Raw genomic sequence first — 24,205 nt, forward strand, 5'->3', positions numbered from 1 at the left:
AATGGTTTGGTGTAGTTTGGACTTGTTATAAGTCATTGCACGAAAATAAGACAAATTATTTATTGTTTACTCTATTATTTACTTATTTAGATCCTCTTGGGTAGAATTCAATATTTATTTAGCGTAATCTGAAACTGTTAAAAATTGTAATTTTAACAATTCTCATAGAATCGTATATATATTGCACAAAAATATGGCAAAAATTAATAAATATTTATAAATAACGGTACAATGAATCTCACAAAAATTATTTAACATCAACTCTCATTATTGTTCTTGAAATTCAGGTTAAGACAAGGTATGACAAGAATTTTGAAATAATTCTATCTCTACCTCGAAAGAAGAGGCCCAATTGAATTTACCATGGTCCTCCAGTTTGAGAAACGCTGCGATAGGAGGTTAAATTTATGCAGAAACGAAGTAGCTTGATAGGCCTGCTGTGTTAGAAAGATTTGCTTCAGGTTGTTGTGCTGTGTTGGCGGCTTGTTAGCCTGAAACGGAAATCATTTTGTTTTCCTGGAAAAGCATCTTTGTGGCGAATGTGTGTTAATCAGCGTGATTTGAGAATTTTACACACGAAACTACTTATTGCTCACGGAGGTGTTGAGTACGCAATGTTGCGCGCGTATTCAAAAATAAACGTACAACGTACGTTAAATAAATAATGCTACTCAAATATCTAATTCGTTCAAACTGGTTCAAACTCTACATGAAATAAATTAGTATAGAGTTTGAATTCATCACCTAAAGTTTAGATTCTAAACGTTTATGAATTATGATTATTTGAGCGAGTGGGAATTATGCAATTAGAGGCGAAGAAATAAATAAATTAGCTATAAAATCAATCAGCTAATTTTAATGAATCCTAAATTTCTAACACTTCGCAATAAATTACATTCGCAACAATTAACACTTGCACAAGATTCCAGCAATGCTATATTCTACAAATTATTGCTTGATTAGATTCCTTGGCGACTTTCTCAGAATAAAATGACCCACGCAAACAGGATTCGATGAAAAATGTTAAATCATATATCATAGATGATAAATTCTACAAAAAGACAGCCAACTCTAAGAACAGACTTTCTAACGAGGAATTTAAAAATTCACCGTTTCTTGCAGCATACGTTAATAAGTGAATAATTTCCCAGCCATTAAATACGACATTTTAGTTGTATAATGTAGAAAAATCCACAGGAATCCAGGAAATACTTAATATCACTCTTTTTTTTTTTTAACTCTTAGGCTATACTTTCTTACAAGTTTAATTTTATTTTCGTTTTACGCAATTTGCACGCGAAACGCTCCATAATGAGCCATTTTCTCTGTGTGTTTATCCCGTTGGCCAGCGAATAATTAAGTATTCAGATTTCTATTTACCTCTAAATTCTCCTTGGAATCTAAGTTCAATTTTCCTTCCTTTCTACGTAATTTATTGAACCGCGCGATTTATTTTTTCCAGAAGGAGAAAATTCCTAGAACCTAACTGTTCATTTTCTCTGAGTGTAAACGTTTAACTCACTGTCGAGCGAATAATTAAATATTCAGATTTATATATTACATTAAACACTCCAGCTTTGATTATCTTTTCTTTCCATGCAATTTGCAGAACCTAACGGTTTATTTCCTCTGAAAGGAGCGTAAATCTATCTTTATCGCGTTTACTGGTGTTTCAATTTATATTTGACCTCCTCCAAAACCAGGTTCAATTTCTTCCCATGTACGTAAGTTGCTTAGAACCTGGTCAGTTATTCCCTCCGGAAAAGGACGAGTGTAAATTTGTGTTTATCGCGCTTCCACGCCGATTAATTATGTATTCAGATTTATACCGTTACCAGTAAACGATATACCTTTAATTGGTATCGCGATCTAAGTGCGACTATCGCGTGAATTTTACGAGCCGCTGATGCCTAACAGGGTTTATGGTTTCGATTTCACCAGTGACGGGCGTTTTATTGCCGGCAAAAGCGCGGAAAGTATATAACTATGTATGGAAAAAACATATAGGGTACCGTATCGACGTACGCAGCATGTATCCCGACCGTGAACCGGATGATTCGATGACAGGAGCACGCGGTCATTTCTCTTTCCGCGGCCGAGCCGGCAACAATGACCCATTCCGCATTCCCGCGGCGCAGCATCAACAGATTTTCCCAAAACGAACAAAATGATTTGTTGACTGTACATTAACACCTTCGCTCCGGCACCGGCGCGTCATCCAGCCAATATTATTGCTCGAAACGATCCCGTTTAAATGATTCGTTCCTTGATAACGCTATCGGCTCGATGGAAAGGGAAAGTTTTCATGATTTAACTACGTTTTTTGACGTTGAATTTTTAGGCGTTGGAGAAATATTTCTGTCGATTAGGGGAAGCTTTGAGGAATTAATATAGAATCGTAGCAGGTTTCTGGAATAAATTGTTGGATACTTTTGGTGGTTTACTGGGAATTAGAGTGTTTAGGGATTTTTCTTAGATTTCTGATACCATGTTTAATTTATTTACCACCAAGTACGAAATGTCTCGCAGTTCATATTGATTGCAATTACTCAACTTTATAGCCTTTCGAGTCACGAATTATTGCAAAAGAAGATCGTAAATTTTCTTTTTGAAACGTTAAATTTGACATCACTTTTTATTATCAAAATATTAACCTAGATTACATGCCTTTATTAAAATTAAGTTCCCAAGGCAAAACGCTTTAAATTTGTCTAGCAGTGAATGGGTTAAATTTCATGTGCTTCTAATAAGAAAACAAAATGATTTAGTTACATGCATCTGAAAATATTGAAAAGTTTGAAGAATTACTACTGAGAGTTTTTTAATTTAATTTTGTATGTACACTTTCCTGTGTAACACACGTGATCGTTTTACCTCGGTTAGTAAGTTTCATTTTATTTTGTGTACACGATTTCATGTAGTTGCTTCCCGTTAGAACTTTCATTCTGCACCTATTACACTGTGGCGATAACTCCTGTCCTCGCCGCTAGAGTGACACCGCGCGTTTCGCGTTTCTCACAAGAGATCGATCCCACCTAAGGGACCTCATATATAAGTCATTCCCAACCGATCTCAAACATCCCGGCGTCTACACGGGCCTGCTAGGTAGTCTTATTAACGAATTCTACTGGCAGGTCCATGGCGAATCCTTTCCATTCCTTACTATTTCCATTTTACAAATATTTATTTGTAAAATAGTCCTGGAAAGAAGTCTCTCTCAATTATTGTTCATAAATAAACCAATAAATTGAACAGTCAACAGTGTCGGGAATTGGTAGTGTTGACCGAGTGACAATTACAAAGGGAATTGCTATGACCCTTCGACCTATACCGTGACAGAATAGTACTCAAAAGTAGAAAGTGACACGCATACATAGATACACAGAGTAGAATGCAGAACAAAGTAGATACAGATCGAACCAATACCCTGGCCACTAAAATTCAGGAGCAGGGAGAGACAAATAAATACAGATCCAGAGTATAAAACATAGAAACAATGGGATTGGGTCCCATGGAGGGACAGGTAGAATCACGAAGGGAGAAATAGACAGGAGACAAATGGACGAAGGAGGAGACAGATGGAGGCCAGAACAGTGGCGGAGTCCGAAAGAGAAACGCTCGAATATTATCGTTTACGTGGTAACGCGTGGGTGCGAGAGTAAAAGTAAGAAGAGGAGGCTTCCACTGGGAGGCGAAGAAACGAAGGAATCGTGGGGAACGGCGAGGCGATGTCGGGTGCGCCAATGGGTGGGGGATCGAGGGGTGGGGGACGGGCAGGCAGGAGGGGTACATCAGAAACCTGATTTTAATTAGTCCACAGTTTAATTACTCGGCAGATAAATCGTGCACGTGCACCGCATAAACTAGCCGCTTTCATTTTTCCCGGACGCGGCCGGCACGGTCGCGCTTAGCTCTACGCCGCGAGAATGCGGGATGGGTCATTGTTGCTGGCTCCGCTCGTGGAAAGAGAAATGACCGCGCTTAACCGTCATCGAGTCGCTCGGATAATAGTTAGTCGGTTTACGCGACTGCCGCGTCGGCTCGTAATCCTTCCACGTCGGGGCTTCCCCTTCGGGGGTACGTTTCTTTGAATTCGCCACGGAATTTTTACCAGATAACACGGCGGGCGATTGATCAGGAGTCATTCTTGACACTGTATATACAGTCAGTCTTATAAATATTCATACCCTCTATTCAAGAAGTTTGTCTAAATAAATAATAGGCTCGATGTTTTCAAATGAATGTTTCGTTATGAATATGCACACGGATAAACTTTATATTTGTATGTATATAATGAAAGATTTACTTGGAAACATCAAACACATAGCTTCAATAAACATAGAGGGTACAAATATTTATGGGACTGACTGTAGTGTTTCAATTATTGCTACAAATATAGGTGTATTTATTTTAAGTAATATTAATGTTTATTAGGATTGTCAAAAGGGTATGGCTTTAGGGTATGGTTAAAATAAAAAGCATCGAGAGCCTGTGGTTTAAATTCAAGAATGGAAAAGATTTAGATAATAAAAACAAAGATGTTATGTAAAAAGAAAATGTACACGATAAGTGCACCATGGGCGAAAAATATGTCCAATGCATTATAAAATAAACAACCAAACCAACTTTGTTTCTCTGTCTTTGTTTCTCTGTCTGGTGCTATTTGTCCTCTTAGCATACTCTTCCTCTGTGAAAGATCATCAAAGTATGAAGCTCATCTCAACCCTTAAAATTCATCAGATATCTGACAGTGTTTCTGACTTTCGAGCAAATTAGAAAGTAAAGAGTCGAATCATGATAACATCGCGAACAGCTCTAGCACCTTGTGAAGCCAGAAAGTAGCGCACATTAATGGCTTAACATGTTACTCAATCGTCACTTATCGTCTTTTGTGGCGCCACGGTTAACGACACCTGCTTCACACACCTGCGTCGCATCCTGCTTCAATAAATGGTGCCACCAGTGGAGTTTATATAACAAGATTTCGGATATGCTTTGAACAACCTGTATATATGTCACTGCGAAAATCCATCCTTATTCATCTTTCAGTCCACGGTTTTTAGTTTCATTTCCTATTCTTTGTGTCTCCCTAATTCTACCCGTCAATCTCTATCCATCCCTAGTTTTCAATTGCTACACGTTTCTCTCTGATTTTAACAGTCACCCATCCTCTCTTTTTAGTTTCAATCGTGGCTCCACTCACTTTCTGTCTCTGTAGGCCTGCATGTCGCTCTCTCTATTCCTAGTTCTACCTATCACTGTAAAGCTTTACTTGATTCTATGCTCGACTGTTCGTAGCTCAACCTGTCACTCCCTGTTTTTATTCTTGTCTCTATCCCTTCTATTTACCAATTTCTAGGTGTACTTGGAATTCTTTATCTTTTATTTACCTTGTCATAGTTCTACTTGACTCTCACTGGTTCCATCTGTCATAAGATAGTTATCACTAGTTTGACTTGTCCTTGAGTCTTTCTAGTCTTTTGAGTCTTGAGTATCTTTTTTTAGTTGACAGATGATTCTATACTTTGCTTTCCATCACTGCCTGACTCTTTCACTTTCTATTCCTATATGGGTATCCACACCTATAGTGTCTCATCATCCAGTGTCTGAAAATGTACTGGGTATCCTGAATCGTAGTGTCTCTGAACCATAGTGTCTTTGAGTCATAGTGTCTCTGAGCTCATAGTGTCTCTGAGCCATAGTGTCTTTAAGCCATAGTGTCTTTGACCCATATTATTTTTGAGTCATAGCGTCTCTGAACCATAATGTCTCTGATTCTATCTCCATCTACCTCACCACTTTCACATCATTAAATAACTCAACACGTATTATACTTCATCTTGTTGTGCTCCAAGGAACCACCATACCAACTGTATTTATTTAACATTCCCACATTTCATCCTCTGACGTTACATTTGTTTTTTCTTTGCAAGTAGTTGCACTTTTCGTCATCCTCGGTTGGTCTCTTTCCCAGACCTCTCCGCGTTCTCCGTTCTCCTGCCAAGCGAACGTGTACACGTGTGCCCGAAGCATTTAGGTGTGCTCGTTTAATGCCAGCCGTAAGGAGTTTCTAATAAATATTCGATTAGCTGATTTATTCCGTTGATCCCGCGAGGGATTTAAAGGAAATAGTTGCGGTGTGACGAAACGAGTCGAGTGACTAAGCGCACTTTCGGCGTGCCCAGTCCAGTTTGGTTTGTAAATAGGCTGCGGGGTCTTGAGCAATCTGTTTTTAAATATATGCATATCGATCATTTGCGGCAACAGTGACGCAGCTATTCGTTCGATCGTAGACGAGCTCCGTTGCTTTTAAGCAGTGTTATTTTTAAAATATATTGTACCGACACTTTCAACTTTTTAATCATTTTAAAAAGATTTTTCGTTTCGATCGAAGTTATAAAATTCTTCTTCTTCGCAATAATGTTTCACGGTAGAAATAATTATTTCAGAGTTTTCTTTTTAAAAACTTTCATCAAAAAAAGTTAGAAAATACAGCCAGCCCCATATGTGTATATTCGTACCCTCTACATGCTATTGAAGAAATTTTATTAAATAAATTTTCTATAATAAATATGTACATATATAACCTGTTATATAATTTAAACAAATTTCTCTCATAAAAAGGGTACGAATATTTATTGCACAAACTGTACAAATTTCTACTAAACATTTTAGTAGAAACTTTATCTGACATCGACTCCTAAAAGACGAACAATCCTTTCCAGCACCGAATCAGTAAAACTTAATAAATAATAATTTACTTTATCTTAAAAACGCCGGAACAGTTTCTGTCCGCATTTCTCCCTACAAAAATAAATCGCTAACATCAAAACATGGGCGAAGCAAGTTGCCTAATTGTTGCAGCAAGTGAATTACACCTCTTTCCCGATGCCGTTTAATTTCTCTCTTTTTACCCGATCCCTCGCCCTCCCGTTTCGCCGCGTGAACTTCGCGGATTAAACCTCACGAACACGTTTAGCGGCGTCCTTATCCGCCATTAACCATGTCCGTCCCCCCTTCCCCTTCGTTCCTCTCTCTTTTTCGTTTGGCTTCTCACCTGTGCGTGTATACGTGCTCCAGCTAACCCTCCAACGCGTTCTCCTCCCTCCCACTTCCCCACCTTTCCGCGGCTTTTCTCACCTGTACCGCAACACACGACCGATAATAGCGTTTCCTTTTTTTCTCTTCGAGCCGCAGGTTTATTAAGATTATTGAAAGTGCGGCCCATTGTAAATTAACTCAAAGGAAGCAATTACGATATTTACAATCGCTTCTCGAAAGCATCTGGCGCGCGTTTAGCCTCGCCGTTCGCGTGTCCTCCGCTCTTTAAATACTTACCTTTTGCCGAGTACTTTGATTCTTTTTCGAAGGCCTTACCCGGCATTCGACGGAGGAATTTATTATAATCTATTATAATTCGTAACGCTTTGACGTCGGTGGCACTCGAATCGGAAGCTACGATCGCTTCTACTTTCTATTGAAGTCTTTTGACGACGGACCGTTTCATCGAATTGTGACGCTTTCGTGCCGTTTGAATTTGTATTTCGTTGAATCGGTAGAGGATAATTGTGACGGCCGAGAGTGGTTGTCAAAGATACACCGTGCTACAGGGATTCATTTATTTTTATTGTGAGGCTTTGAAGACCTCTTGATTTGATTTTAAGACGTTACGAGGATTAGAGTTGCAGGTTGCAATTAGAAAATTTGTATAATTTTGAACGTCCTTGATACTAATGCAAGTATACTTATATTTATATCTGTTTACATTTTAATTTTCAATTTTTGTTCACCTTCTTAGTAATTCCTCTTTCATTACTTTGCGACGTTCCCTAAGGGTGTTAATCTTTTTTCGAATCAATTGCATAGAAAATTATTGTCATTGAACATCCTTGATACTAATGCAATTGTACTTATATTTATATCTGTTTACATTTTAATTTTCAATTTTTGTTCACCTTCTTAGTAATTCCTCTTTCATTACTTTGCGACGTTCCCTAAGGGTGTTAATTTTGTTTCGAATCCATTGCATAAAAAATTATTGTTTCTTCTCTTTTAATCGTTGTTTATTGGACGTATCCTTCGGTACGTCTTTATGGCTTGAATCAATACTTTCTGGTTTGCACTGCGCTGAAATTTAATCAGCCTTTCTGACCGCCGACGCGATCGCTATCAATAAACAGTCCACCGTCGAAAACAAAGCTCGCATGTAGAAAAAATGTAATCACCACACAATTAATTTCAATTACATACCACCGACGCGAATCGATACAGAAACTGCATAGGGGAAAAGCTTTTCCTGTCAATTAAACAAATTTTTTATTTTCGTCGAGCTGGTATTTGGATTTACTCAAATGACACAGAATGGGATTGAATGCATATTCTTAAGGTTAATTATGTCATTGCTTATTTTTTTACATTGTTATTACATTGTTCATTATGTCATTCCTTCAATGAGAAAATGTACTGAGTCAGTAATGTCAGGAATTGAAGGGAGTAGCCCAGTGACAGTTTGAGAGGGAACAACTGTGACACTTTGGCAGGGATGCTCCTTTGATCTCAGAAAAGCGATAGAAGGCCACTCAACAAACTTTTAATCGTTTATGTTTGTTGAAAATATTTTTGACGTTCTACAAACTATAAATACATTATTCAAATACTTTTTAGTGTAACTAAAGTAGATAAATTTAAATGGATATTAGCCAAAAGCCATTGTAATTAAAATAAATGCGAAATGATTTACAATTAGAATAACTAATTCTCACATCTAACAATAATTATAAACACCATCCAGCATTGAACGTATATTTTAAAAGATTGTGTCTTCTTAATTCTTGTTTATATTTCTTTGGATATTTTTGTCCTTGGTACACTAAAATATTTAGAGTCCTGCCCAACATCGTAACAATATTATCTATACGAGGAGTCCGTGAAATATTCGATAAATCTGAGTTGCCCGCTCGATTCCAGCTGAAATATCGAGCACAAAGGGTTAAATAACAAACGAAGACGAATGTTTAATCGCGAACCACTCCACCCTTCCGGTTCTCGTACCCGTTGCTTCGTTCTATCCCCCGCCCGAACTCATCCCTAGGTTCGGAGTCATCGGTTCTTCGCGCTCGCCCGGTTCTCCATTAGCATATTGTTTTCGCGGATTCGACGAAATATCACCGCGCGATGCTAATGGCTCGGCCTGCACTTTTTTCGGCGGAGCTCGACAGTTGGTCATACGGAGTTAAATTAAAAACATAAATCCCACAGCGGCATCTACCCGAGCCGCCCCCGCGTCGGGACGCCCGGCGTCCCTTCCCCTCCGCTCTCGAGCCACCCCCCCTCCCCCCCCCCGACCACCCTTTCCACCCCTTCGCTCGGCTCGTTTACCCGCGATTCCCGGCGGAAGTTCTCCTGTTTACGGTCACGAGGTTTTTTCGAACGCGCCGCGACGCTTCGATCGCTAATTTCATTTGCGAGCCGTCGGACGTCGCGATGCCCTCCGTGGAAATTTACCCTGGACAAAGGGTGGGAGCAACGGGCGCCAATCGAGCAGGAAGGGAGGGGAACGTCTCGTAAACATCCCCTACACTTTCGTTTTTATTTTAATTCCCGGCTCGGAAGTTTGACGAACGTGGAATTTTCAAACCCTTTGTGCTTTTTTGGAGGGATGTTCTTTTTATGTTTCTCGGGGATGAATTCGGAATAGTTAAACCTTTGTACTGTGAATGTGTGAACAGGAACACGAAATAGTTCATTGTGTTACGTAAAATAGTTTAACTTTGAAGATGTATCTTTTTTGGTATTATTGGACTTGAGTATAAATTATTATAGTCTTTTTGAAGAGTCGACGCCACTGCAAACATAAAGGATTTATGCAGTGGTGTCACTATCAAAATTTGTGGGACATCAGAGTGCAAAGGGTTAAATAGTTGCTTGTGAAATTGTCAGATGTGGTTTGTCAAACTTTCAAAAGGTTTGGTGTGATGTCTTGTTTTTGAGGAATTGTTATTATATTTTTAAAAAAGGGGAGCACCAGTGTAAGAGCCATGATGCTCCCATATTCTCAAAAAATAATAATTGCAGAGGTCTGTACATGTTTGAATATGTGTATCACCATGTATGTTGGATTCTATGACCCTTTACATCCTAGGAATTGTTTATCAAAAATTCATTTAGTATTTAAGCTTCGTTGCATTTCATTCTTGAACCAATTCTGCGCATATGAACATGTGTATGGATGTATGTGCGTATATGTTAGTCTCCCTTTGGCTTCGTGACTCAAGTAAATCTTATCAAACACGCACACCATATGGCGTGGTGCCTTTTACATACATAAAACAGTGTTGTATTAATTGTTGATAGAATCTTGTACGTATAAAAATGTCTATGGGTGTTTTACATAATATTTCTGATACCAATAACGATGAACGGTTGGCAGCGCCATAAAATATCAAAGCTAACCTACAACACCAAACCTAACCTAAAATATCAGATTTCCCTTTCAAGTCGTCCGCAGAAACAAAATTCGGCCTACAAAGCGCCACCAGCTCTCTGTATTATTCTATATTCAAAATACTCTATCTTAAAATCATTTAGCGATCATTTCTTCGCTCTTCAAATTTTTTTCCGAAACACTCGACCGTCAATCTCAAAGCAATTTTACAAAGTTTCGTTGGATTAATAACGTGGTAAATTCTGCGTGAAAACGTGAAAACGTTGCCAGCCTTTTTTTGTTCGACGTGGAAGAGGGGCAGCTGGATCGGTCAGCGAACCAGTGGAGATGAATGTCGAGGTTGAGGGCGGTCTCCCGCGACGAACACTTCTGTTTACGATGTTCCGGTTCCAGTTTCGCGACGCTTCGATGCGGAGGAAGTTTGCCGAGTTAACAGACGACCGACAGGCGTGTTTTGTTTTAATATTTGATCAGAGCATGATCGGGAGGGGCGTATTTGCGCCCAGCGTGAGATGGAAATTGAGTTTTCTCGACGAAATCGGCGAACGTGTTCTGATTTCTGTTTTTCTGGAGGGCGGGACGACGACTAAGCGTTCGCTACGACGTTAACTAGAATTTCGTTCGCTGCTAATTGCAGCCTTCAGCCCATAAAGTAGGTTTGTGTGTCTACAGTCGGTCCTGTAAATATTCTCACCCGTTATGTCTATTACAGAAATTTATCTGGACCAAATAAATGCTTCGTTTATAAATAGGTACACGAATAAACTTCACACGTTGACTACAACTTTTCTGTATTCGTAATGAAAAACTTATTTGGGGACATCTGGCATTTATTTTAGACTTTCTTATACAGTTAGTTGATCATTTCAAAGGAGATGTTACTACAAACATGTTTGTATCGTCAGGTCTTGTTTGTGAATTTTCTTTACTGTGCAATCTAAACATTTTAGAGGTTAAGAAGTAAAATTCTTTAAGTCCAAGCTCTGGAAATTTAATGATAATGGGTAATTTTAGGAATAATTCTTAGAAAATTGTACGTCTTTCTTGACACTAGCACACGCAATAATATAGACTGTCTTTTACGCGGCAACACAGTCACGTGACTAACTTCGCGCTAGAGCATGCGCGACAATAGCATTACACGCCAAGATCGACAGGTGGCAGTGGCAACAAAAAAATCCGCCAAATTTGAATACATACATATCCTTAACCTAGGAAAGACTGAATCATTAATATTTCAAACAATCGTTTGAGTCAACTGAACCAATATACTCATTCCAAATTTCAAGAGTTCTAACTTCAAAATAATACAGTTTGCTATAAAAATACAAATTTGCATACATAGCAAGGATATACGATCGTCTTCGAAAATTCTAAATCAAACCACTGACGATATCGAATGAATATCTAATGTTCGGTAAGAGTTCTTCTATCGTTAGGAATTGTCATCTTTAGGAACTGAAACATTGGCTTTTAATTATGATTGTCGCGGGACATTTGCTGGCCCTGATTAAACGTCGCGTAACACAAAAAGTTGTGATACATTCTCTCTAGATTTTTCTATCTCACGTTGATAGAATGCATATTTAAAATGTGGCTATAGCAGAGGAAAATAGAGCACTGGGTAAATTGATCCAAATTGAAGTCTTTTCTAGAAATTCATTTCTAGGAAATCAATACGGATTTTTTAGAGTATATCAATTCCGAGTTGAACGATTTTTTACTCGCATATGAATAAATTAAACGAATTTCTCTCAGTTTATAAGATTCGTATACTCATGTTGCGAAAGAAAATGTCTGAGTTTGCTGAAGAACATGGAGTAATTATAATATTTAGGTACCAGATAACAAAACATGACATTTTTTTAAGCAGTAATTTTAAAGAATTAAAAATAGAACGTAGGTAGAGAGTGGCAATATTGTGTTAGATGCTCCACTTTAAAGTTTCAAGCGATTGAAAATTCTAGTCAGGTACTCTAAGCACTCCTTTCGAGGGTGACTCCCAGAAATAAATCTACGAATAGAGCTTAACTTGCGAACAGATTTTCTTCTCATTCCATCCCCTCGAATAATAATCAAAACATCTATGAATTTTTCTATGAATATTCTATGAATAAAAATTGTCCAAGGCCTCCTGCGATTTTTCTTTGGTCGATTTGATTTATTAAAACAGTCTATCGATGAGAGAGCAAGTTTTGTCGAACCTGAGCGGAAACAGTCTGCGTGATTACAGGTACAAAAGCGGGGCGAATCATCTGACGGATTTCATCGGGGTGGAACCCAGCAAGAAGCGAAAACGACGAACTTCGTTCACCCCGCAGGCCCTGGCACAGCTAAACGCTCACTTCGACTTACAGACTCATCCTAGTGGTAACGTTTCTTCTTCCATTTACATAATAGCGTTTGCTGCGCTCTTCCTTGCGCTCGTACTAGATAGCATGGTAATCGACTCGAGTAATCAGCCGAAAAGAAAAATTCTTATTGTAACAAATTCGATATTAAGAAACCTGCTGAAATATAAATATATTTTCCTGGAAGGCAGTAACAGAAAATAAAATAGAATTTAGGCAATATTATATCGAACACTTCTTTAGTTGATGCAGGGTATACAGGAGAAAATAACAAAGGTTAATAAAGAATATTAAATGATACTATGATGGAGTTGGTTGTCAGACTACATTTATTTATAATAACGTTCATTTGTCTGATGTATATCAGATTGGACGTTTCACTCAAGCAATAGTATATTTAATATTTTAAATGATACTATGATGGAGTTGATTGTCAGACTACATTTATCTATAATAACATTCTTCATTTGCCTAATGTGTATCAGATTTTAACATTTCACTAAAGCGATATGCAATATTATATTAAAGTTAGTGGATCTCCTTAAGCAACCAGTTAAATAAAAATAGTTTCCTTGATATTCTCCACTGGCCATGTGTATGTAGCATAATCACACTCTAAAAGGAAAAAGAAGCATTGCATAAAGGAAATAGTAAATTATAAATATTCATTCGTGTCTCACAATTAATTTTGGTCTATTTAATTTCCAGGTAACGATGTCACAACATTAGCGCATCGTCTCGGATACGATCGGGAGGTGATAAGGATTTGGTTTTGCAACAAGAGGCAAGCTCAGAAGAACGCCGCGCGGATGATGTCGAAGACTATCCACTAAAGCAACAGCCCGCAGCGGAATTCGTCCCAAGAAAGGAAACAGTGAGCAAGAAAAGCTTTAAGGACTCGATCACACGTTGAACAGAAGTATTCCACGAGATTTGGATCACCTAGGACATCAGATTCCCTTCCCTAAAAGGAAGACAACCGAGTCTAAGTGTCGTATTATTGAAATATTACGATTAATCGGTGCGTTAAGGGAACACTTTAAAAATTCATGCTTTTCAGCCAGCGCCGGGCTTGAATTTTTAAAAACACGCGCCGTAACCCCCCCGGTCGGCGTAAAGATCAATGTGATTTTCAGGCGTATACGAGACCCACCTGTAAATAATTTTAATCTACGAATATGTGATGTACAGGAGTCGAGCGACGGGTATTGATAATTCTGTCCAGTCCTCTTCGACTCGTTCGATGTCTGATCGCATCGAAAATCGCGAGTCCGAACGGGTTTATCGACGGTAGAAAACGTAGGTCGCCTTCCTATCGACAGTCGATTAGGTACCAACCGATGCTACCTATCTACCGACGTACGGTAAACGAATCCTTACACACCGACGAATGGTACGCGAATACCAGCCCATGGTAAAACAGAGTTTTAAATTTTGCGAGCCCCTGAGTGACCTCTTTCCGGGTGTTCGCCGCGTTTTATCCTTTTGATATTCGAGAGAAATTTCTCATGGGCTACGACCGTGCGCGACTGGTCGATCGGGCAGCAATTATCACGTCTGCGTCTCGATTCGTCAATTTAGGGTAAGGAATTCCGCAAGTAATCGCACAGATAATACTAGTTCATAAAACAATTGAGAAGCTTCCATCTACCGAGAATCATCTGTCCAAAGAGGACGAAGCACAAACGAGGATCGTACGAAACGTATGATGATCTTGACGGAACGAGGTTATCCTCATCCGAAGAATGCATCCAGAATTAAGGAATCACAGGATGGACAGTGGGTCCACTGAACACAGAAATGAAGCAACGAGAACAACAGTATCAACTCAATACCACCACGTTCATCATGCCACATACATGATAATATATATACACACAAGGATACAATTCATTTGTCGAGGAAATAGCAACGGAAATGTTTTACAGTACCGCCGATATCGTTTATGACGATCGTACCAATTTAGTTCTGTTCTTTGTCGATCGAACGACCATTTTTCTTACGGGGCTTCGTTAAACTGTTTCCAACCGTATTGTTCTCTGGGTGTGCTCGTCTGTAAATTACGCGTGTATCTCGAGATCTGCTAAACGAAAAAAGAAAAAGAATAAAAAAAAAAGGAAAAGGAAAGGCGAACGGTAAAGGTGTAAAGAAAAACGAAGAAATGGAACTGAAGAAATCTGTAGCGAGTAAAATTAAATGCAATAACGATTTTGAAAGTATACTGCGATCGTAAGGATCCTCCTGAAGCTCTTAAAATTGTATTCGAACCAGAAAGAAAGGAATGTAAAAGGCGATCGAGGTTTCTGCAGGATAGGAAGAAGAAAAAAGGAAACACTAGTCCGTAATAATCTGCCATATACGAGGTATACCTATTAAACATTTACGCATCTTTCGTTCCTAAATGTTCGATCTACATGCCCGCTGGTGATTGAATCGAGGTTTCGAACTGAACGTGTCCCCGTCTGTCGCGGGGAGTTTGTAGCCGAATCAATTAATCCAATTTGCCCTTTAATTGGAGACACGCAGGTTCCAATTAAAGCAGGAACTAAATACCAATGATTCGAATGGATTAGAATCACCTTTAATATGAGTTTCAAAGCGCTGACCTGCATCTTGGTCGGAACCGAATCAATTGGCCGCTCGAAGTCGCTGACGAGAGGCTATCCCCACCACACTCACTGGCCACGCCCTCCAGTCTCCACGCTCCGCCCTCCCGTGCCGCCTCTTATCTCTTTACTCCGCCCCCACGGTCATACAGAACTTGCAAATCTGCTTTCTATCCTTCATCTAACGGAAGAAGCTAACAAGGAGTAAATATTGCTCTAAGCTTGATTTGCAACGGCAGAAGCGACATTGAGTAATCCAGTTGAATTCAATTCGTCCAATCTGGGCAATTTCATTCGAGTCACCCTATACAAATTGTTTATAATAAATGCGTTCTAATACACGCATCACATGCAACGAGCAGAAATGTTGTACGATTCTGATTCGGTTGCAAATTTGTCGTGCGACAAACGCAGACTAATTCGAGCCGATGAATCACGCGTTCACTGCTAAGGGGCGTCGATTCGAATCGATGATTCGAACGTTCGAACCTGTGGGCGGGGCCACGCGACGATCATGGACGAGCTAGTTCCACAATTCCGCGGACGAATTCCATATTTACGCATCCAGAGGAATGATTCTTTCGACGTGCGAGCGAATATGCGATTATTCAAGCTAAATATCGACCACGATTGACGATATTAGTCATGTACTCCCGGTAATCGATAGTGATAATAGCGTTTCTTTGAATGCGTTCCCGCTTAAGTAAGAAGTTCTTTCTTTCACGCGTCTAACTGAAGGTAAATAGTCGTTTAAATAGCGCGCCACCGACGTTCTCTCGGACATTTTCCTTCTTGTGTAATAAACGATACTCTAGGCGACACCCATCTCTCATAACACGACGATTTTCTTCGATATTTCAAACTCGATTAAATAATTACCACATATGACTGTGCGTATAAGAGAAAAAAATAACACACATATACACACACACATAAACAGAATGTACTATCCGAAACTACCCTTCCCGTTGTATCGAGCTAATCATTACACGATAACTGCAGCCAGACGACGTCGAGTGGTCGTTCGAGGTCATCGGAGAAAGGGGGCGCGGCTTTGCACCCCCACCGGCGGCTTTAGGCCCTCCCTTTCGCGCGTGGACGCTCTCGATTCGCGCCCGACGCGTCCGGAGGCGGGAGGCGTGGCCTCCGACTACCAATCGCGGTCGACTCGACGATATTAACCACGAGATCCTTACCGAAACGTAGCTAGGAGCGCGAGGGTAGCGTGTACATATTAAGGAGACACCTAGGGACTGTAATATTAAATAAAAGCTACTAATACTTTTAATATCGTAATAGCTGCGAACAGCTACGACGATTCATGGGAATGAAAATTTACATGGTTTAACGAGATAAATTTCTAAGGGTAATGAACAAAAAAAAAATATGAAAAAAAGGTAAATTACACACGCGTACTTTAAGGTATGTATTTTACTCCTACCGTTACGATACGATGCGAGCAAAGTGATCTGTTCCTAACGAAGCACATTGTGAAAGAGATATACAAAACGAACAAAAGTTTAAAAAAAAAAATAAGAAAAGAAATAATAAGAAAGACGATTACAGAACAAAAGGCGAGAAGTGGATGACACGGTGTAGTAGCATACGAGCGAATATGGCGGCACGGTTCCGGGGGAGGGATGAGGAGGAGAAGGGGAGGGTTGAAGGGCGGGGATACTATTAAAAATTCAAAATTTTGAGTACTGGGGATTGGGAGGGGGTAAGTTGTCATTTTTAAATAAAAATGTGGCGAGAAAAAATAAACACGTTTGTACAGAGATATTCCGGTTATAAAATTTTGTTATACGAGAGAAAATAAAGAGGGCGGGGGTTGAGAATGACGCGTGCGCAGCGGATGTTCGCGGACGAACAATGACAAAAACAATGTGAGAGAGAGAGCGAAGCACTGAATAACGAAAAAGAGAGAGAGAAAAGTTTACGAATCTTGTGTATTTTCTTCGTGAAATTGATATTCAAATAGATCATTACGGAAATATAAACATGAGTATTACACACAAAAAAAAAAAAATCGTGAATTGTATTCGTGAGTGTCATATTTCTAAGGAAGATAGATCCACGGGCGAATGTTTTATAACAGTTTCCGGCCAAATCACTTGTTCAGGCTGTCCAAAAGTACGCGGTGAAAAATAACGTTACCAGGAGGAAAAGAAAATACGGAACGGAAACAAAATACACGACGGACACACGAAAAAGAAAAAATGGAAAAGTAGAGAAAAAGAAGAAGAAAAACAAAACGACGACGACGAACCACGGGAAGGCGGAATTTTTTTCGTTTGCAAGCGAAACAAGAGGAAACTGCTTCTGAAACATTGCCCAGCGAAACCAAAGTTCCTACTACGTTTTATAAAGTATATAACTGAACTGCAGAACTTGAATTGTACATAAACGATGGTTAAGCTAGCCAACACGATTCACAAATACAATCAGGCGAGTCTTGACCACGTGCGAATGACAAGATGCAGGGTCAATTGATTCCACGTCGCGATTTATTCATGCGGGCGTAGATCCAGCGTGAGAGGATCGATCGTGGATGAAACGAGAATAGGAAACAAACGGGCGTAAAACGGTCGGTGAATTCGCCTAACGCCTTTTCGATCCTAAAGACGGGAGACAATTGATCGTGACAGCGCATTAAACGACGAGCATACGATACATACAGAACACACGCAAACATATACGTTGCGACAGTGGCACGTGTTCAACGTAACACACGCATACGTTGGCATACACACAGTTACATTTACACACAGTTACATTTACACACTCGGAACAGTCGAATGCAATTAAACACATTAAGTATACAATTAAATTAAGCAGCCGTAGCTTTAGCTTGAATGTTAGCACCTAGACACACGATGTAACATTAAACTACGTATTTAAAAGTGAACGGAGACGAGAATCCTTAGCGGTTAAGCGAAAAAAATACCTGTGTAAAATCTAGTAGGTGTCCACAAGAATAAAATAAAAACATATATTGTGGTACAAATCACACAAAGATTGCATACCTTCAGGCCCTGACTGCGCATTCCACCGACTCTGTACATAATACACTATGTACGTCGCTCATTTATGTATGATTTCTATGTATAACGGAATTATATATTATTTACACGATTATGCGTCCGAACTTTCTGAAATTATTCATCAGTATCTCTTTGAACGGAAGCCCTGGCGATTATGTAGCGAAGGCACGCCTACGTCTTCGAAACTTTCTTATCAGGCCAAATGGAGAGATATATTTACATCTCCATATTTACATCTCAATTGTGTTGGATTTGTACGAAACGGTAAGTACTGCAATATCGTACAATTATTTCGCTGGAGTGCTCGATGTCCTAACGTCTAGGAGGAGCTTATGTTTGCATAGCTTCAAAGTTTCGTAGTGTCATTCGGATCGCTGTTCGTGACCAACTCGAAATCGGGCTTGGATGCTGGCACGGCTCTGTCCGTCTTCCCGGTCCACTCGATGAGACCGTAGCCCACCATTCCGAGACAGAGGATTCCCATGAGGACGTAGATCTTCATGTGGGTGCAGAGGTAGGGACTGTAGGCGTAGGTGATCACCGAGCCAGTTGACTCCCACAAACGGAAGTTCGAGAAGGCTGCTTCCTCTTTGCCTGGGAATAGTATCCCAGACAGGGCTGTAAGCGTGAACAGTGGAAATTATGGAGAAGACAGATGGCAGATGCAGGGTACAGATGATAGGGTGATTTAGAGCGGTTGTGATCAAGTGTCAGAAAAGGTTTGCATTTTTATAAAAGGATCCTCTAATCAGAGAACCCTGAGGCTAGTAGGAATTTTATATGAAGCGACGATGATTATGCTCGACTAACTTTATTAATAAGTTTTAGGAAACTGCAAGAATTGGTATAATTGACATCTCAGATGATACTGTAGAAAATGGCAAGAAAAGGTAAAATTGACATCTCAGATGGTACTGTAGAGATTGGCAAGAAATGATAAAATTGACAACTCAGATGGTACTGTAGAGAATGGCAAGAATTGATAAAATTGGCATCTCAGCTGATACTGTAGAAAATGGAAAAAAAATATAAAATTGACATCTCAGCTGATACTGTAGAGAATGATCTTGCGAATGATCTTCCAATTGCGCTCCTATGTGCACCTAGATGAACCTACGTGACCCTAGATGAACCTAGATGTGCCTGTACATCGGAATGAAAGGTAACCTTCGTCCAGTCGCTAAGGCAGGAAACTGCATCCTCTTACCCACAGTCGACCGATAAAAACTCTTCCATATCACGGTCGATATAATGCTAGCAGGATATCTTCTTTATCAGTGAAAGGTAAGAACATGGGAAATATCTCAACCCTCAGATGCTATAACTATGTTTCATCGTAGCTACAGTACGGGTTTAGCAATTTCGAGGTATTCAAGTTATAGACTGTCAATATAAAGTAATGCAAGACAAGAATTAAATGATTATACACAATGAATAAATGCAAGTCTGGTACATTAGGTGTTATAGTCAAGTTACATGACTTTGCACCCTTATAAATAAAACTCCCTCACTTTATCGTTCGACGATGGAACTGAGGTTGCAATTCTTTTACGATTAATAGAATAACATAAATATAGCGAATGATGATTACTGTTTCGTGTAAAATTTTTAAATTATTCTTTAAATTATTTTAATTCCTGCCTTACCAGCAAACAGTAAGAAGTATCTCACCATAGTCTCTATCGATCCAAGATGGATTTAAAAGTTGTTGCGATGGAAGCATAAAGATTTTTCAAATAATCAAAATAGAGAATCCTCTTCTTTAAATTTTCTTTAAATTAATAACATAAAATGACGATGACTGTTTTAGGGAGCCTTCAAAGAAGCCTCCGTAGTTTACAATTGCTGCTTTTGACAACCGATCACCAATGTAACAGACAGTATTGATATCGGCTTAGCTCCAGATTTAATTAGTGTCTGTCACATTGTTTGGAAACTTCGAACAATGTGATAGCGAATCCATAGCAAAGCCTTCGTGTAACTGACAATATCCTTGAAACATAAATCCTGTCCGCAGACCCTATATCTGGTATGCGAACTGGATAGGAGAGAGACTCAACATTTCAGATCATGCACGGATCATTCCATGCCAAATCGATTACTTGTGAATTCGAGCTCAGCGTCGGGAATTTAGCTGGAGTTACACTGTGAAGTCTGTACGAAAATAGAGGTTCTCGCTACGGGGCGGCGCGGTAGTATCTGGCGTCTGATAGCCACGCGAGCGTGAGCCACCGGTGGTACACGTCGGCGTGAACGTGTTAAGTCATCGAAATATTGATTTCGAAATTGTTTAAATAGGACAACTGGACTCAAACTTTAAACTAAATTGATTATAGCACAAAACGAAAATCCTATAATTAAATTACATAGAAAATAAAAAAAATCCTCTCTTGGACTGTGGACTTTTCTATTTTTTAAATAATGTTGGAAACAGTAAACTGCAATATATTCGAATCGTTGGGAATTTCTAGGCGTGAAATGATTGACTTGGCATGGAATGATACTTGAGATGATTACCATTGACTTGCACCAGCCACATGGAGTCGCAGATACCCCATAAACCAGACATCAGGAAGAACGTGGCGGTCTGATTAGGAGTCGGTTTCCACTGCAACAGGAACACTAAAATCCCCATGTGAAGACAGAAAGCGAAAATCATTAGAGGCTTTCGTCCCGTCAGTTTCATTAGAGACCCAGCGCCTAATGCAGCTACGGCGTTTGTGATCCCAAAACAGATCATCACGTAGCCAATGTTGCTGATTCCCCATGCGCATGACACGAAGGACTAGAACAAACCGTTTGAGCGAATTACTAAATAAATTCTAGGTAGACCATGGGAATTAAGACTATAAAAAAGATTGAAAGTAATGTTCATGTTATAATATTTGCAGAATAAAATAAATTCCTATTTAGGTTCAATTTTTGTAGGCACGTTTCCGAAGATTTTATTATTGGATAAAGATCCGCAGTCTAATTATGACACTTGAAAAGTTTTCAGGGTCGATACATTTAGTTCTTGAAGTACAATTTCATTTTGTAATTTAGATTTTATTTTCATTAATTGAGTTGTTCATTTCACAAATCGATTAATTCTATAAATCAAAATGTTGAGAAGTAAATAAATTATTATTCAATGGTTAAACAAATTTTGTCGTTTAATGACGTTAATTATTATTATTCAGGAAAGATTTCATTTTGTAATTCAGATTTTATTCATTAATTTAGCTGTTCATTTCATACATCGAAAAGCTGAGAAGTAAATAAATTATTATTCAATGGCCAAAAGAATTTTATCGTTTAATGATATTAATCTTTATTATTCAGGAAACTTATTATAAATATGAAAAATTATGACTATACCAAGTGCTTTGACATTTAAATTTAAGATTTTTGAAAAAGTGGAGTTAATTAATTTCTGCTGTGAATTTAATTGGAAGGTATTTTTAATAACAATCCGCATTTTAATAATCAGACCTAAATTTACTCACGGCATTGTAATCGGCGAACAGAAACGCTTGCTCAGCTCCGATAAAAATTATTATAGGCAAGATGAGGAGCTGACTCTTTTCCTTCAACAGCTTCAATGTCACGGCCAGTAACTTGATTCCAGACAATCCTGTTCCAGAACCAGATCTCCCTCTATTGTACCTGTCGGTGTCACAAGACGCACATCAGACCATGACGCATCGTTCTCGATTAATTATTGCATTCTACTCGCGGATTAACGCTCTATTCATTCGGTCTTTGCCAATCTACACGTGTACGACGATTTACGATCCTATACGCGACGCGTTTCGCATCGGTTGCAAATCCAACGCGGAACGTAGGATCGCGGACCACCCTAGACACTCATATATCTCGGCTTAGTCGATTGCCAACGGGAATTTTTCTCGTTTCTTGTTTTCCCGCCGAAGAAAAATTCGTATATTGTATGTACTCGTGCGTTCCGGTGATCGGAAACTCCATACGCGACTCGCATATTGGTTTCCGATATTTCTCTGATGAGAATGATTCTCATAACGCCGGCTTCTCCGCGAAACGACGGACGATGCACGCCCGGAACCATTATTCTCTGGATCGTAGTAATTAGGGATTTTAGGAGGTCTCGGCTTTGCGATAACAATACGGGGATATTTTTCAGAGAGTTGTGATTCATGATTTTATTAGGTACGGTAGTTTTGGATGGAGAGTATGAGAGTTGCGTGTGATTAGCTTCTAAAGCACTGTTCGAAATATGCGAACTTGAACTTGAATTTGTAGTAGAGTTCGATGCTCGTTGCGACCATGTGCACAATTTGAGGCTCAATATTCTTGGCTCTAATTATAATTTCAGTTAATATTGTTATTGAATTTCGCGCCTTGCTATTTTTCAGATTAGATGCTAGGCTGCCACCTACTGAGAGAATATGAAATACGTTCTGTCCCTTTCTCGTGCTACGTGCAATATGTATAAAATTTATTTCTTTAATTTCCTCATATATTCTTTCATAGTTATATCGCTTGTTTCTTGTAGACATTGGAATTTTTTCTCTCTTTAATTAAAACATATACGGTTTGATAAGAATCATGCTTTCCTAACCTCACAAATTGACTTTAAATATCAGAATAATAATTCATCCGTATTTTGTCACGTATGAAGGATTTCTAGGAACTTGGATTGCATCGGTTACCAGGAATTTTGTGTTTTGCAGCTTGCGAGCAACGGCCTCGATCCAATTAATTCGTCAGAGATCGTGGTCCTAGCGGTCGCCATTATCAACACGGTCAACCACAATTTTCGCGTCTCAATTCTATTCACCCTCGATAGCGATCGCTGGTATAGCAAACCCAAGTAAATCGCGGTTAATTATCCTCGCCGCGCGTGCCACCCCAGACCCAACTTCTAGCATCCCTTCACCCCTCCTTCGCCATTGTAGCATCCGCGAGGACATACCACAGCCTCTGTTGAAATCAGTTCTTGACTAGACACCGAACGACTCCTACGCGATAATTTAATCTTGAATAATTTTCACATTTTTGAATTTTAAATTCACTCGCAATTTTTACCGAAGACTTCGCATTTCAAAGAACTAAATAGTTGTAATAAGCTTTGGTTAATTGTTTTGAAAAATGGTGCAGGGGTAGTTCAGTCCTTGAACAATTTTCACATTTTTGAATTTTAAATTCACTCGCAATTTTTACCGAAGGCTTCTTATTTCGAAGAACTAAATAGTTGTAATAAGCTTTGATTAATTGTTTTGAAAAACGGTGTAGGGGTAGTTTAGTGCTTCTGAGGAGAGAATTAACACGTACGATTATATATATTTAAATAATATTAAACAGTGTTCAGTGTTATTGTAAATAGTGTAATTTGGTGAGTATCAAGATTTGGGAACATTGCTATAACTAACAGAAGATGGTGTTGATAATTTGTGAAAGGAGACTCAAGGAGAGACAAAAAAAAGCGAAAATTAAGGTTTGTTTTCATTCTTCCCTCCTTTGTTTCAAAATACGAAAGTAATAAATATAAACATTTTTTTTTGTAAACTCTCCACTGCGTTTGAAAAAAATTTATTGTTTGATAGACGTGCATTGTTCTAACCAAAAGAAGTGCCTTCAAATATTTTTAATTTAATGATAAGTACAGGTGAATGATTAAATTAATGCAATCTACAAAACATCACATGAACCTACAATTTTACATCTCTTGAAATTTTATTCCATTTGATGAAGTATTAATTTCACGCCGTGTTTGATTTTCAATAAATCGTTGATTTAAAA

The 24,205-nt window shown here is 38.9% G+C and overlaps 2 protein-coding genes across 5 annotated transcripts in view; one reads left to right on the top strand and one right to left on the bottom strand.

Annotated features, from left to right (window-relative positions):
* LOC128892992 (POU domain, class 6, transcription factor 2) overlaps positions 1-18,537 on the top strand; it is a gene marked incomplete at its 5' end in the record, with an annotated part of 38,397 nt that extends 19,860 nt beyond the window's left edge. The window contains 2 exons of the mRNA XM_054153691.1: positions 12,678-12,814; positions 13,504-18,537. Of these exons, the coding sequence (XP_054009666.1) occupies positions 12,678-12,814; positions 13,504-13,628 (262 nt within the window). The remainder of the gene's footprint in view (positions 1-12,677; positions 12,815-13,503) is intronic.
* LOC128892842 (UNC93-like protein) overlaps positions 17,333-24,205 on the bottom strand; it is a 31,099-nt gene continuing 24,226 nt past the window's right edge. For 3 of the 4 annotated variants that reach the window (XM_054153415.1, XM_054153416.1, XM_054153417.1), the window contains exons 5-7: positions 21,934-22,093; positions 20,963-21,230; positions 17,333-19,063 (exon numbers count right to left, since the gene is read on the bottom strand). In XM_054153415.1, coding sequence (XP_054009390.1) covers positions 18,792-19,063; positions 20,963-21,230; positions 21,934-22,093 — 700 coding nt within the window. In that variant the 3' untranslated portion in view covers positions 17,333-18,791. Of the gene's footprint in view, positions 19,064-19,523; positions 19,700-20,962; positions 21,231-21,933; positions 22,094-24,205 lie in introns of those variants that run through there. The other variant, XM_054153418.1, reaches the window with a different exon arrangement.

Source organism: Hylaeus anthracinus, unplaced genomic scaffold, assembly GCF_026225885.1.
Source record: "Hylaeus anthracinus isolate JK02 unplaced genomic scaffold, UHH_iyHylAnth1.0_haploid 2, whole genome shotgun sequence".
Lineage (NCBI taxonomy): Eukaryota > Metazoa > Arthropoda > Insecta > Hymenoptera > Colletidae > Hylaeus > Hylaeus anthracinus.